The sequence below is a fragment of the Haliotis cracherodii genome, unplaced genomic scaffold (assembly GCF_022045235.1).
Source record: "Haliotis cracherodii isolate W230 unplaced genomic scaffold, xgHalCrac1.p SCAF_14, whole genome shotgun sequence".
Taxonomy (NCBI): Eukaryota; Metazoa; Mollusca; class Gastropoda; order Lepetellida; family Haliotidae; genus Haliotis; species Haliotis cracherodii.
In genome coordinates, this window is record NW_027266269.1 from 38105164 (window position 1) to 38120559 (window position 15396).

The 15396-nt window shown below is 44.4% G+C and overlaps 2 protein-coding genes across 2 annotated transcripts in view; both read right to left on the reverse strand.

The window, feature by feature from the left end:
- Nucleotides 1-5312: 5312 nt before the first annotated feature.
- On the reverse strand, nucleotides 5313-10847 carry LOC139461233 (perlucin-like). Its single transcript, XM_071242871.1, has 5 exons — nucleotides 10710-10847; nucleotides 8971-9062; nucleotides 7923-8016; nucleotides 7151-7376; nucleotides 5313-5452 (listed from the first exon to the last, which is right to left on the reverse strand). Exons 1-5 carry the CDS (start codon nucleotides 10765-10767, stop codon nucleotides 5428-5430), a joined length of 495 nt encoding a protein of 164 aa, XP_071098972.1. The 5' UTR covers nucleotides 10768-10847; the 3' UTR covers nucleotides 5313-5427.
- Nucleotides 10759-15396, reverse strand: part of LOC139461230 (chitin synthase chs-2-like) — a 37509-nt gene continuing 32871 nt past the window's right edge. The window contains exon 22 of the mRNA XM_071242869.1: nucleotides 10759-10850. Within this exon, the coding sequence (XP_071098970.1) occupies nucleotides 10822-10850 (29 nt within the window). The 3' untranslated portion in view covers nucleotides 10759-10821. The remainder of the gene's footprint in view (nucleotides 10851-15396) is intronic.

The window sequence follows — 15396 nt, forward strand, 5'->3', positions numbered from 1 at the left end:
TTTTCAGTGTGGCTGTGACCACTGTCTCCGTGAAGATTCATCTGGAGAATGTTTATATGATTTGTTTGTCTGTTTGTTTTATAACGCCAATATTGAATCGATGTGAAGCGGTGTGAAATAAGCGGTGTGAAGCGTTGTGAAATAATCGAGTCTTGTTGTGTTGATTGAGCAGCTACACACTACAGTTCAACACGTTGTTTTGTTGTGTTGATGGAGCAGCTACACGCTACAGTTCAACACGTTGTTTTGTTGTGTTGATGGAGCAGCTACACACTACAGTTCAACGCGTTGTTTTGTTGTGTTGATGGAGCAGCTACACACTACAGTTCAACACGTTGTTTTGTTGTGTTGATGGAGCAGGTACACACTACAGTTCAACACGTTGTTTTGTTGTGTTGATGGAGCAGCTACACACTACAGTTCAACACGTTGTTTTGTTGTGTTGATTGAGCAGCTACACGCTACAGTTCAACACGTTGTTTTGTTGTGTTGATGGAGCAGCTACATGCTACAGTTCAACGCGTTGTTTTGTTGAGTTGATGGAGCAGCTACACGTTACAGTTCAACGCGTTGTTTTGTTGTGTTGATGGAGCAGCTACACGTTACAGTTCAACGCGTTGTTTTGTTGTGTTGATGGAGCAGCTACACGCTACAGTTCAACACGTTGTTTTGTTGTGTTGATGGAGCAGCTACATGCTACAGTTCAACGCGTTGTTTTGTTGTGTTGATGGAGCAGCTACACGTTACAGTGCAACGCGGGGATTAACATGGTGATAGGCAAGTTACATGCCACAGTTCGGCCCAGTGGTATTTAAACGGGGATGTCCTCTTTCGACGAAAGGATACCTGGCATTGCAAAGTAAAATTAATAAAAGTTGTACCCAACTACAAATATATTGCTTTGCTCTTTAATTCTTCAGGAACTTTCAGCAATATTTCCTCAGCCCTCGCGCTTAGGGGGGAAAGATCACACTTTAAACTAATTGTAACATGAAACAATCCATGCTTGCGTGTAAAAAGTTTCTTTTTCAAAAAGTTGGATTACAAACCCTGCATGCAAAGTCATATGGAGAAACAGGTAGTTGTATATCATAAGGAAGCATGCCAGCAAGGCTACATATGATGTTGGTAGCAGTTTTTGGATTGATTTTCTGTTGATATTCATATTTTCTGTTTATCAGATTAATCTGGTTGAGTTTGGGAATGTTGCCTGGATCCAACTGTTGCCGATTCATGGAGTGAGTGAGTCAGTGAGTATGGTTTTACTCCGCTTTTAGCAATATTCCAGCAATATCACGGTGGGGGACACCAGAATTGGGCTTCACACATTGTACCCATATCGGGAATCGAACCCGGGTCTTTGGCGTGACGAGCTAACGCTTTAACCACCAGGCTACCAGACCGCACCTCCGATCCATGGAAACCCAATACAAATACTAAGAACAGTTCGAAGAAGCGGGCGAATATGATTGATAATTTTGTGTTCCTTTGAGTCGATATACACATGATGGTTCACAATTTAAACGGAGTTTTATTTTGACGCAGCAATCTATATGTACAGGCATTTGAGTAAAAGAAATGAACTGTAAATGCCTCAGAATTACCCTGTGCTTTCACAATTTCTTTGTTAAACACAATGATGGTTGTTCATTTAGTTGTCTCAATATATACTGAACAGCATTGAAAACGCACCACCATGAAAATGGATGTATTTTTATCCGTGCTTAAGTCATATGAAAATATATAGGTGAATGAGTAATATACGACGTTCTGGACGAAGCATGAAGAAGAACAGTTCGTCAAAACACATTCCTAATTTTTTTGTGAGCGACATCACCAAAACGCAACAAATTGCGTGCACATCATGGAAAACGTGTTTTGTTCCATGGGAAGCATGCAGAATAGGGCTATAAAAGACAGACTTTTAAAAGCCACATCACTTGTTGCTGCAGACGTAAAGGGTACTGACACAATAAATGCCAAGATTAACAGCAGAGGAACGTGAACGTGCCTTGGGCATGCTTTAAGTTGGTACGTCAAGTAGAGTCGTTGCACAATGGTTTCAATGCCATCATTCAACAGTACTCAGGCTACTGAGCAGATACCAGCAGACAAGAACCACCAGAGATCGACCACATCCGGGCCAGCGCCGTTTAACTACACCACGTCAGGATCGCCATATTGTTCGTCGGCATCTTCGTGATCGTACACTTTCGGCTACCAGGACTGCAGCAACCATACAAGGCCGACGGAATTGATCAGTGCTGACACCGTACGTCGACGTCTCCGCTCAGCAGGGCTACGTGCTCGACGTCCATATGTTGGACCCATACTCACTGATCGACATCGAAATGAACGTCTGCGTTGGGCCAAAAGGCATCGTCATTGGAGATTGCGGCAGTGGCATGGTGTGCTCTTCTCTGATGAGTCCGTTTTCATTTACGGAATGCTGACGGTTGACTGCGAGTGTGGCGTCGACTTGGAGAACGTTATCACAATGACTGCGCTGTACAGACAGATCGATGGGGGGGGGGGGGGAGGGAGTGTCATGGTGTGGGGCGGCATTAGTCATAACCATCGAACAGAGCTCCATGTTTGTCGTGGGAGAGTTAATGCCCTTTACTGCAGGAATAACATATTGGCAAATACGTCATCCCATTCTTTCATCAGCACCAGGATATGCACACCATCCAGCAAGATAATGCAAGAGCGCACACAGCACGTGTTTCAACACAGTACCTAGCGAACAATGTGCCTCTGCTTCCATGGCCAGCCCTGTCACCCGATCTATCGCCAATTGAACATCTATGGGATTACCTGGGTCAACGCCTCTCACGTCGTCCGCAAGTACAGAACCTGAGAGAACTTGAAGATACACTACGTCAAGAGTGGAATGCCCCAGAACACTATTCGCAGACTTATTCGATCAATGAGAAGACGTTGCATGGCCTGTGTTGCTGTCAATGGCGGACATACCAGATATTGACTTTTCATTTTAACCCTATGTGTCTTCCTTACACTGATGACGTAATTGTAATTACTGTGTGGTATTACTGTTTCCTTTGTCGTCTTTCTTAATAATCCATCTATGTCTGTTCTAATCAAAATCGGTCATTGCTCAAGTTGTTTTTGTAATATTTCAAGATTTATTGCTGGTGCGTTTTCAATGCTGTTCAGTATATTTAATGACATTAACCTTAGACATTGTTTACACAACTATGACCTCTCTCGTTTCCATAGCTTTGACGAGATGAAATGGGGTTTAACGCCCAAGATAATTGCACTCATTAAGCGGCATGCATGCATGTGTGTGCGGGCGTGTGTGTGTGGCTGATTGTACTAGTCCGGACTAATTTTATAAGGCCGATTTTATAAGGCTAACCCACTGAAATACCATGCCGCAGTTTAACATGAATACTCCACTCAGACACAGTACACTGACTCCGACCCGAACAGTCCTTGTTTTACTCCCTTAATGCCGAGCGCCAGACAAGTTAGCAAGAAGTACCATCTTTTAACGTCTTTTGGTACGACGCGGGTGGGGATCGAACCCCGGACCTTCCGCTGTCCCGCTGGACGCACTGCCACCACTAGACCACGGAGGCGGTTCGATCCAATATATGTCAACGATACCTATTCAAAAGTGGAAGTGCAATTTTAGAGTGTTTACTGCAGTGTCCATAACATGAGGTTTTATTTAAAACACACGCCCTTTTCCAACAGAGAAATCCTTATTAAAATTCCGAGATGGGACGACAAAACACGCCATGAAATATTCATGACCTTTTTCTTAAAATTATTCTCTTAAAATACATTTCTATTTATAGTGGTTCGTTCAGTTCACAGCGAAAAAGTTAAGGAGAATATTTAACGGTCAGATTAAGGCAAGCGGTAGATAAAAAGGTTAAGAGTGCAATATACATGAATATTTCACACACATTCATAACAATGTATGGAAGAGTAATGATGTAGACGCCCACGTTATAGGAACGTTATCTTGGATTAGTACCACACAATTCTAACTTCAAATCACCTGTACTTTACTTATTAACTTTCCTTCACGAAAGATAACGTGGCTCAAACTATCTAGATTAATGTTTTCCATTTAAAAACGGTCCTTTCATAAATGCCAATATCTGCGTGAGAACGTCGTTGTGGCTTCATGAGTAGGCGGCATCAGGTCATGTCCTGTTCGGGGAGACCCGTGAACATCCGGGGTAGAATTGGTCTTCAGCAACCCATGCTTGCCGTAAAAGGCGACTAACGGGATCGGGTGGTCAGGCTTGGTGACTTGGTTGACGACGCATGCCATCGTATCCAAATTAAGTGAATCGATGCTCATGATTTCAATCACTGGATTGTCTGGTCCAGACTCGATTTTTTACAGATCGCCGTCATATAGCTGGAATATTGCTGAGTGTGGCGTTACACAACAAACAAACAAAATCATGTTCGAGGACAGTGCCACAGATGGTAGATGTTCACATGAGTACGGTTTAGAACCCATGACCATCAGATCCTTTCCGGTCAGGGGACGCAACTCGTGTAAACAAACGGCTGCAATCAATATGAATGCCACTGACCAAAAATAGGTATGCGGAAAAATGGCCTCAAAACTTATCTCGCCCGTCGAACCTTTCATTCGATATAAAAAACATGTAACATAGACACTTTTTTACGATACTTTGCAGTCTAAAATGACTCGGTGTTATTCCATGACATTATTCTTTGATGACCCTGGTAGAGTATCCGGGGACTGTATTATTCCGTGTTAGTCGTAAGTGGCAACTGTTGATGATCTGGTTTTAGGGCTGGGTGATATGGCTCGGTGTGTGTCACCGTGACCTGGTGGCGTTGATCAGTCACTGGTTTATCTGGTTCAGACTGGGTACACACTAAGTGACACAGATGGAACAGAACGTGATAAATGTGAAGCTACATTCAACCACACACTCATCAGTAACTGGTGGATGGGCTGTGTAGTTGTGAGAATTTGACAGTAAATGAATACAAATATGATTGAATGTAACGTGCACATGCACGCACGCACGCACGCACGCATGCACGCACGCACGCACACAAACACACGTGGACTTTGTGCACGCGTAAGTACATTTCAGGTAATTGTTCCAAAATGCACGATAAATAATATAATGAAAAGTAACGCTAATCGTTTCCTCAAACATACGTGCCATATACGCATACAACATAACAATATTGTAAGAAAAAGAAAAGCGCAACTCATTTAGCCGAATCAACTTTTCTGGTGTTGAAAAGGTAACAACAAACACGTCACGTTAAGGTTTCATAAGGGCAGTTTATTTACACAAGACAACACACATGTATATAATTAATACAGGAAAAGACATATGGAATTCTTGTAGCGTTGACACCAACTCCTTGACACACGGTCAGGTCATGTGACGGCTAGTCCACGTAGACCTCCTCGGGGCTGAAACAAGACAGATAACGTCAGCCTGTCGTAAATATCGCACTTTGTCTTGCAACTCCGACAATTACCAGTACTGCGGTATTCCTTTGCTTGTTTGTTGTTTAACGCTGCACTCAGCAACATTCCTGCTATATGACGGCGGTGTGTATATATTCGCGTCTGGACCAGACAAGCCAGTGATTGACATCATGAGCATCGATCTTCGCAGTTGGGGATATCACAGCATACATCTGCGAGCCTGACCACCCGAACCCGTTAATCGCCTCTAACAACAAGCAAAGTCGCCTTTTACGGCAAGCATGTGTTGCTGAGGACCTATTCCGCCCCGGATCTTCACGGGCCGACACGCCTGTGGTCTTGAGTTCACTCAAGCGACTGTCTCCATTGGCTTTTATTTCGCATCAAAATCGACATAATATTAAACCGAAAATTGCTAAGATGGACATGGAACCTTTAACTGTTTTTTCTTCCGCTTGCTGACATTGTGGGCTTTCACGTAGATTGCATTATGGGGACTTACGGGACTTAAATGATCTGCATGTAAATTGATCTTCCTATCTCGACAGGGGCGGTCTGGTAGCCTAGTGGTTAAAGCGTTTGCTCGTCACGCCGAAGACCCGGGTTCTATACCCATCAAGGCCTTCTAAGGTTACCGTTATATACTATAAATTAGGTCGGTCTGTTGGAGAATTACCCAGATTTGAAAACATTACGAAAATGTACCATTCGTGAGTCTAGCTCGGTGAAAAAAGATCACGACGGCTTACAAATATCAGCCCCTGTGCCTGGTAAATATGTGATCCATTTCCTCACAAACGACCCAAGCAGCCGGGGTAGGATGTCACGTGACAAGGCAGATCACACATGGTGGCCAACCGCTTCTTTCACGAGAGGCACGAGGTGCTTGAGCTGCACCTTGACCCGGAATCTCCAATGGGATTTTTCGTTCAGAAACTGCTTGCCTCATTCATGTGCGAATGTCGGCAATTACTTTTCTGTATGACGGTCAATATGTCTATTTAGTGAATGAAGGCAATGTATTTTCTATTGATACTTGCATCAAAACTTCCCATGATATGTCTCAGCTATTTTGACCTATATCAGCGGATAATCAAGACTAGTTATTCTTCATAAGCTCTGTAGCATGTACATGTATCTATGCTGAATCAATAACAATAGAACTGTTTGGGCCGAGACATTAAAACTGCCACCCACTGTGTTGCAAAACGAATATATTTCTAAAACCCTTTTTTCTTTACTTATAAGCAACCGAATCTCAGCAGACATAGACATATCGTTTTCATTAGACTCAACAAAACCAGTAAATGCACCATCATGTCATATTTTCTGGTTCATCAATCACTTGATTGTCTGATTTGTTTACAGGCTGCCGTCACATGGGAGGGGTACTGTTGTGAAGCCTCAGGACACAAATACTCACCTTTGAGGCAAACTCTGTGACTGGCGGGTGCTACCGATACGGAGCGACATGCCGACCCTTTTCGCGAACACCTGGAGTCATCACTGATTTTCAGTCAATTCATATGATTCTAACAGCTATTTAGCTCTTAACACCAAATGGAATGTGTTTCGGCGGATATTCAAGACTGCTCCTTCTGTTGCATTTAAATTGTTTATATCTGAAATGATGACACACCTACTGAAAGTTATGTCAGCAGTGCCTCACTTCCTACTTACTAAGCCTCGCAGATGAAGTTGAGCTGAGCCTGACAGTTGTGGTCGTTCCACATGAAGTTCCTTTCAGGTTTGGCGTTGATGTGGGCGCAGTTCTCAGCCTGGTCGTAGTTGTTGGGCTGACCTTGGATCCAGGGTGTGAAGGTCGTGTTTTGGTTGAACGTCATCAGACGCCAGTCACCCTCAGTTGACATATCGCTCAGGTCAATCCAGAACTGCTCGTAGTAATCTGGAACAAGAACATTACACACTATGTGGCAACACGCACCTGTCAGCTCAATGTGCGAGGAAAATCTGAAGGAAGCAGTAGAGACGGGTATCATTTTATCACTGACCACCCGATCCCTTTAGTCGCCTCTTACGACAAGTATAGTCGCCTTTTAGGGCAAACACAAGTTGCTGAAGACCAAAAATAGCCCGGATCTTCACGGGTACCACTTTGTTAAGCTCAGCACAATAGGCTTTGAGAGTCAATCTTTCATTTGGAGCTACACTATCGGATTTGGCCAGGAAGTCCAGGAACAGCCACATCTGACTTCTCACATATACCGCTTCATTATTATGCGTTAAAAAGGTTCCTCATGTGCTTTTAATGCTGTCCGAGAATATGTATTTAACATTATTTAGCCTCTACGTTATTGGAAAGGTATGGGAAGGAATTTCAAATCGTGAAACATTACAACCAAACGAATATGAAAGGAAGGAACAAGATGTAAACTGTTTGGATGGGGCAGGTATGGAGGCGTCAGGGACCCTGAGCGTGGGCTTCACTTACCACTGTACTTCGTCTTGAGGATGTCGGCCACTGAGTCCTGTTCAAACTGGCTGGTGATGTCGGCCAGGTGGGACCTCAGCACCGTGCACCACATCTGTAGCGGAACGTGTTGGCATTAGGGGCCGGCCATCTGACATTCCTGGGTGGATGGTTGGGTGAGGGACTGGGGTATATATACTTTAGGAGTAAGTCACAGCGGTAGCGGAATATGTTGGCATTAGGGGCCGGCCATCTGACATTCCTGGGTGGATGGTTGGGTGAGGGACTGGGGTATATATACTTTAGGAGTAAGTCACAGCGGTAGCGGAATATGTTGGCATTAGGGGCCGGCCATCTGACATTCCTGGGTGGATGGTGGGGTGGGATGTATGTACCAAAGAACTTTGTGAGTCTCCTCTGGAGAACGACCGCAATATTGAGACATCCCACGTAAACATTTCGAAAAAGTACAGTAAAATAACCAATGACGTATAATCACGGATGTGCGTTTGAAGAATATTTTAATAACGCGACTACAACATAACGTAACAATAAACAATCAAGAACCTCGGAATGAATATGGACTCCTGGTTAATATTTATGTGTGTCTTACATATGTGTCTTTGTTTGTTCTTACATACGTGGGTCGGTGAGGTAGCGGAGTGGTTAAAGTGTTGCCTCGCCACCTAGATACCCAGGTTCAATTCCCACCCTAGTGTTATGTGTGGAGACCATTTCTGGCGTAATATTGCTGAGAGCGGCGTAAGTCCCACCCACTCACTCTAACATAAGCGATCATTCGTTCTCTCACAGTGTCAGTACACGGCATCATCTGCGGGGATATAATTCAAGAAACTATCACACATCATTCATGTCAGTTGTTTCTTTAAAGTGCAGTGTATACATGTATACTATTGTCCTAACAAATAAGAGAACACTTTGATTCTTTATTGCGAGAATTTTACAAAGCAATAACTCTGCTACAAACAGACCAATGGGGAATGAACCCTGGCGTGACCCACTGTGCTAACCCTGTAAAATGTTAAGAACGATGAAACACGAGACTTACGTAGGCCTGGGCCCAAGACGTCTGCAGCTTGACGACTTTGTAGCAGGACTTCTCGCCATTACCCAGCTCCCAGTCCTGGCGACACTGGCGGACTGCAGACATACAATGTTGCGACAATAGGAAGGTAGAATACAGGTGTTTTTTTGTGAGAACATCGTCGCATGTACATTCGTGGTTAGAATAGGAAGCAAGCAGCATGCGCTTGTCGTGAAAATTATGATCCAAACGGATATGCATGTCTCCTTGACAGATGGCGTGTAATCGTTGCTTATGAAAGCGTTCACTGGATTGTCTGGTCCTGGCTCGATTATGTACAGGTCGTCACACAGGTGGAATATTACTGTGTGTGGCGTTAAACACCGACCAACAACAAAAAACAAAGGAACTGAGCTTCAACTTTTCTGGATAACTTGTATATTGATGCCACTCACACAGTTTTTTACAGTCTCTCTATGTCCACGACATTGCCGATGCGATATAGCGCAGTGCATGCACGTAGTTCGGCTGCTTTTACTCATGCCGGTTTTATAGTGCTAGACCTCTGCTGTACCATGTCACAGTTTAACATGGTTCCCCTACCATACGGACTCCGCACCAACAAATCATTGTTGTGTCCCCATAATGTTTGTTTGTTTGTTGTCTAACGCCGCACTCAGTAATATTCCAGCTATATGACGGCGTTCTGTAAGTAAACGAGTCTGGACCAGACAATCAAGTGATTGACACCTTGAGCATCGATCCATACAATCGGGTTGCTGAAGACCTATTCTATCCTGGATCTTCATGGGTCGACCCCATAATGGCGAGCGCCATGCAGGGTAACAACAAGTACCATCTTTTAACGTCGTTTGTTATGACGCGGCCGGGGATCGAACCACCGACCTACCGATGTGAGAGCAGACGCCTTACCCACTGCACAACGGAGGCGACGACACTGTTATGGTTTTGTTTGTTTGTGTGTTGTTTAACGCCTCACTCAGCAATATTCCTGCTATATGACGGCGGTCTGTAAATAATCAAGTCTGGACCAGACAATACAGTGAATGACACCATGAACATCGATCAACGTAATTGGGATATGATAACATGTATCAACCAAGTAAGGGAGCCTGACCACCCGATCCCGTTAGTCGCCTCTTACGACAAATATAGTCGACTTTTACGGCAAACATAGTCGGCTTTTACGGCAAACATAGTCGGCTTTTACGGCAAACATAGTCGACTTTTACGGCAAACATAGTCGGCTTTTACGGCAAACATAGTCGGCTTTTACAGCAAACATAGTCGGCTTTTACGGCAAACATAGTCGGCTTTTACGGCAAACATAGTCGGCTTTTACGGCAAACATAGTCGGCTTTTACGGCAAACATAGTCGACTTTTACGGCAAACATAGTCGACTTTTACGGCAAACATAGTCGGCTTTTACGGCAAACATAGTCGGCTTTTACGGCAAACATAGTCAACTTTTACGGCAAACATAGTCGACTTTTACGGCAAACATAGTCGGCTTTTACGGCAAACATAGTCGGCTTTTACGGCAAACATAGTCGACTTTTACGGCAAACATAGTCGACTTTTACGGCAAACATAGTCGGCTTTTACGGCAAACATAGTCGGCTTTTACGGCAAACATAGTCGGCTTTTACGCAAAACACAGTTGGCTTTTACGGCACGCATGGGCTGCTGAAGTATGGTACAACAGGAGTACCATGAGATTCGAGTTGTAATAATGACTCACCGAGGGAGTCACAGAGACCGAGGCTGAACAGAGCGCAGAGAATCACGGCAGTCTTCATGTTGGATGATCACAAGTCGGGAACCGGCAATGTGGAGACGCGGGTCTCTGTTGTTTATATACCCGGCACATGCGGGATATTAGCTGATTATATAAACAGTAAAATGCACAGTTGGCGTAATCAGAATACATAGATATCGCATTTCCTTATCCTCTTATAAAAATGATCGTTTGCCTTAAACCTGAACATAAATCATTTTTCATGCAATGGCAGATTAAACTGTTAGCACAGGTATTTTATATGGGTCGTGAAGCCGGGGCGATTTCCTTCCACAGCAAATCATCAGGGTTAAATATTTGATTGAGTGCTGAATAAACTGAAAAAAGGAGCGGAAGATCAAACTATAAGAATATAACAAATATAAGTTTTTTTCAAAAATAACGTGAAAAATGCAACATATCAAGAGTGAGGGGAAACACAATCAAGTGCATGACTTTTGCGTGGTAAGATTTCAGTCGGGGAATACCTTGACCCTTGTAAAATGTCCACGTCTCTGTGTGTTTGGTTGAATCCTAAGTTAGTCATGTTTTGTTTTGTTTTGTTTTTTTGTTTAACCGCACATTGTAGCTATATGACAGGGGTCTGTAAATAATTGAGTCTTGAACGCACAATCCAGTGATTGATATCATGAGCATCGATTCACGCATTTGGTATACGATGTCATGCATCAACCACATCAGCGAGCCTGACCACCCAAACCCGTTAGTCGCCTAACGACAAGCATGGGTTGCTGAAGACCTATTCTAAACCCCTTCCTTCACGGGTCTTGTCCACAAGTTGACGAATGAATGTTGATTGTTATCGAATTAATGTAGGCAAGTGTTACCAAACAAAGGTAACAAAAGCACCGAGACGTTACATTGAAAGAAACTGAAACCCACATTCTTTGCTTTTACTCCTTAATGCCGGGCGCCGGACAGGGTAACATCTTTTAACGTCTTTTGCTATGACTCGGCCAGGGGTCGACCCCCGGACCTTCCGCTCATCGGGCGGACGCTCTGCCACTAGACCACAGAGCTGGTCGCATAGTCAAGAGAGAGAGGACCGATGCACCTTGAGGCGACAAATTCCCATACAAGCCCTGGGTGTATCCAAATAAGCAGGGAATCAGGTTATGTTTGGTAGTAGAGACGTGAGGTGATGATTCTCGCCATGTAAGCCTTGAGTACAAGTATATAGAAATAGTCATATGAAAAATGATATAAATTATCTATAGACCACCGTTACGAAACTGGAATATTGCCGGCAAAAGCTTAGAAAATCAGACAAGGGGGTGTCTAGACGTAATGAACTTTCGGGTCTAGACGGTTATGCATGGGCTGGATGCTCCTGACTGAGATGCACAACAACATGCGTCCGAAGAACGTGATAATACGTGAGACCTGGGAAGATCATTGTAAGAATAGGTCTTCATCAACCATGCTTGTCGTAAGAGTCGACTAACGGGATCGGATGGTCAGGCTTGCTGACTTGGTTGATGCATGTCATCGTATCCCAATTGCGTGCATCGATTCTTATGATATCAATCACTAGATTGTCTGGTCCAGACTCGATTATTCACAGACAACTGTCATGTTGGTGGAATATTGCTTTGTGCGGCCTTCAACAACAAACAACTCAACAAACATAAACGACAGCGCAAAAGAAAGTATGCAGCTCTGTTTGATGTGGCTAAACGTGAAACAAAGCATCAATAGTAATCCAAAGGTGGTGCATTTAAACGTGAATCATTAGGTTTGCAGTGTTTCGGTGACTACTTTCAGCCCAGTAACGTTTGGTAACGTTTGTAATTGTTTGGTCAAATCCAGTTTTAAAGTGTCTACATTCTTTTACCCGGCAAATTGAAATTGACACTCAACATATTAAACAGACTATCTTACATTTTAGACAGCGTTAACGAATCATGAGGACTTTTACTCCAGACTTATGTCCCTGATGGCGGAAAGCAGCGTTAACTCAGCCACTTATTCCTCGGATAGTCGTATGGGTTGTTAGCACGTGAACTGAGCAGATCAGTAAGTCGTGGCCCAAGTCTTAGTGCTGAGCGACACAAAAAGCCAATCAGACTAACGTGACACTCCGAGGCAGTTCACACCGAGTGTATAAATCTGCTTAACCGTCATCCATACCGCAGACATCTTGTGCAAACACTGGGCTGCAGTTTGGCTCATTTTAATCACTGATCCTCGTTCGTTGTACGCTTCCATTACCGGCAATTTGTATAATGTGAACGAGTGAATCTGGTAGCGTCCGGACAGGTGATTGTGGAAGTAGGGTTTATCACTAACGCGAAGTCAAGTACAAAATAAATGCTTGGGCTGAGATATCATGAAATAGATTTAAAAATAAAATAAGTGATTATATTGCTAGGTTTGTGAAGGAGTTGTTAGGCTTGTGTACGTGTTGTTAGACTTGTGTACGCGTTGTTAGGCTGGCGTATGTTTGGCTAGGCTGGTGTATGAGTTGCTAGGCTGGTGTACGTGTTGCTAGGCTGGTGTACGTGTTGCTAGGCTGGTGTATGAGTTGCTAGGCAGGTGTATGAGTTGCTAGGCTAGTGTATGTGTGGCTAGGCAGGTGTATGTGTGGCTAGGCTGGTGTTAAGGTTGCTAGGCTAGTGTATGTGTTGCTAGGCGTGGTCGTGTTGCTAGGCTGGTGTATGAGTTGCTAGGCTGGTGTATGAGTTGCTAGGCTGGTGTATGAGTTGCTAGGCTAGTGTATGAGTTGCTAGGCTGGTGTATGAGTTGCTAGGCTGGTGTATGAGTTGCTAGGCTGGTGTATGAGTTGCTAGGCTGGTGTATGAGTTGCTAGGCTAGTGTATGAGTTGCTAGGCTGGTGTATGAGTTGCTAGGCTGGTGTATGAGTTGCTAGGCTAGTGTATGAGTTGCTAGGCTGGTGTAGGTGTGGGTAGGCTGGTGTACGTGCTGCGAGGCTGGTGTATGAGTTGCTAGGCTGGTGTATGAGTTGCTAGGCTAGTGTATGAGTTGCTAGGCTGGTGTAGGTGTGGGTAGGCTGGTGTACGTGCTGCGAGGCTGGTGTATGAGTTGCTAGGCTGGTGTATGAGTTGCTAGGCTGGTGTATGAGTTGCTAGGCTGGTGTATGAGTTGCTAGGCTAGTGTATGAGTTGCTAGGCTGGTGTATGAGTTGCTAGGCTGGTGTATGAGTTGCTAGGCTGGTGTATGAGTTGCTAGGTTGGTGTATGAGTTGCTAGGCTAGTGTATGAGTTGCAAGGCTGGTGTAGGTGTGGCTAGACTGGTGTATGAGTTGCTAGGCTGGTGTATGAGTTGCTAGGCTGGTGTATGAGTTGCTAGGCTAGTGTATGAGTTGCAAGGCTGGTGTAGGTGTGGCTAGACTGGTGTATGAGTTGCTAGGCTGGTGTATGAGTTGCTAGGCCAGTGTATGTGTGGCTAGGCTGGTGTACATGTTGCTAGGCTGGTGTAGGAGTTTCTAGGCTGGTGTATGAGTTGCAAGGCTAGTGTAGGTGTGGCTAGACTGGTGTATGAGTTGCTAGGCTAGTGTATGTGTGACTAGGCTGGTGTATGAGTTGCTAGGCTGGTGTATGAGTTGCTAGGCCAGTGTATGTGTGGCTAGGCTGGTGTACATGTTGCTAGGCTGGTGTAGGAGTTTCTAGGCTGGTGTATGAGTTGCTAGGTTGGTGTATGAGTTGCTAGGCTAGTGTATGAGTTGCAAGGCTGGTGTAGGTGTGGCTAGACTGGTGTATGAGTTGCTAGGCTGGTGTATGAGTTGCTAGGCTGGTGTATGAGTTGCTAGGCTAGTGTATGAGTTGCAAGGCTGGTGTAGGTGTGGCTAGACTGGTGTATGAGTTGCTAGGCTGGTGTATGAGTTGCTAGGCCAGTGTATGTGTGGCTAGGCTGGTGTACATGTTGCTAGGCTGGTGTAGGAGTTTCTAGGCTGGTGTATGAGTTGCAAGGCTAGTGTAGGTGTGGCTAGACTGGTGTATGAGTTGCTAGGCTAGTGTATGTGTGACTAGGCTGGTGTATGAGTTGCTAGGCTGGTGTAAGAGTTGCTAGGCTGGTGTATGAGTTGCTAGGCTGGTGTATGAGTTGCTTGGCTAGTGTAGGTGTGGCTAGGCTGGTGGACGTGTTGATAGGCTGGTGTATATGTAGCAAGGCTGGTGTATGAGTTGCTGGGCTGTTGTAGCTGTTTCTATACTGGTGTACGTGTTATTATGCTTGTGTACCTGTTGCTAGGCTGTTGTATGTGTGGCTAGGCTAGCGTACGTGCTGCTTGGCTGGTGTACGTGTTGTTAGGCTTGTGCACGTGTTGCCAGGCTCGTACACGTATTGCTCGGCTGGTGTACGTGTTGCTAGGCTGGTGTTGCAATACGTGTTGCTAGGCTGGTGTATATGTTTATACATTGTGCACATGTTGCAAGGTTTATATTATTTAACATTTGGTTCGTGTTCAAGCATGCACCATCCGTCAGGATAGTTGGATAGTTTACTGTAGGGCCAAGAAAAATATCAAAATGTTTTAATTAGAATAAGGGTATATATTATTCATTTTTCAAACGTATTTTCAGGATTATGTGAAAGAGGTTAACACGTTTCTATACAAATGAAACATTGTTTTTATTTTTCCTAAAAGTTGAAATTAAAAACCCTCAGACGA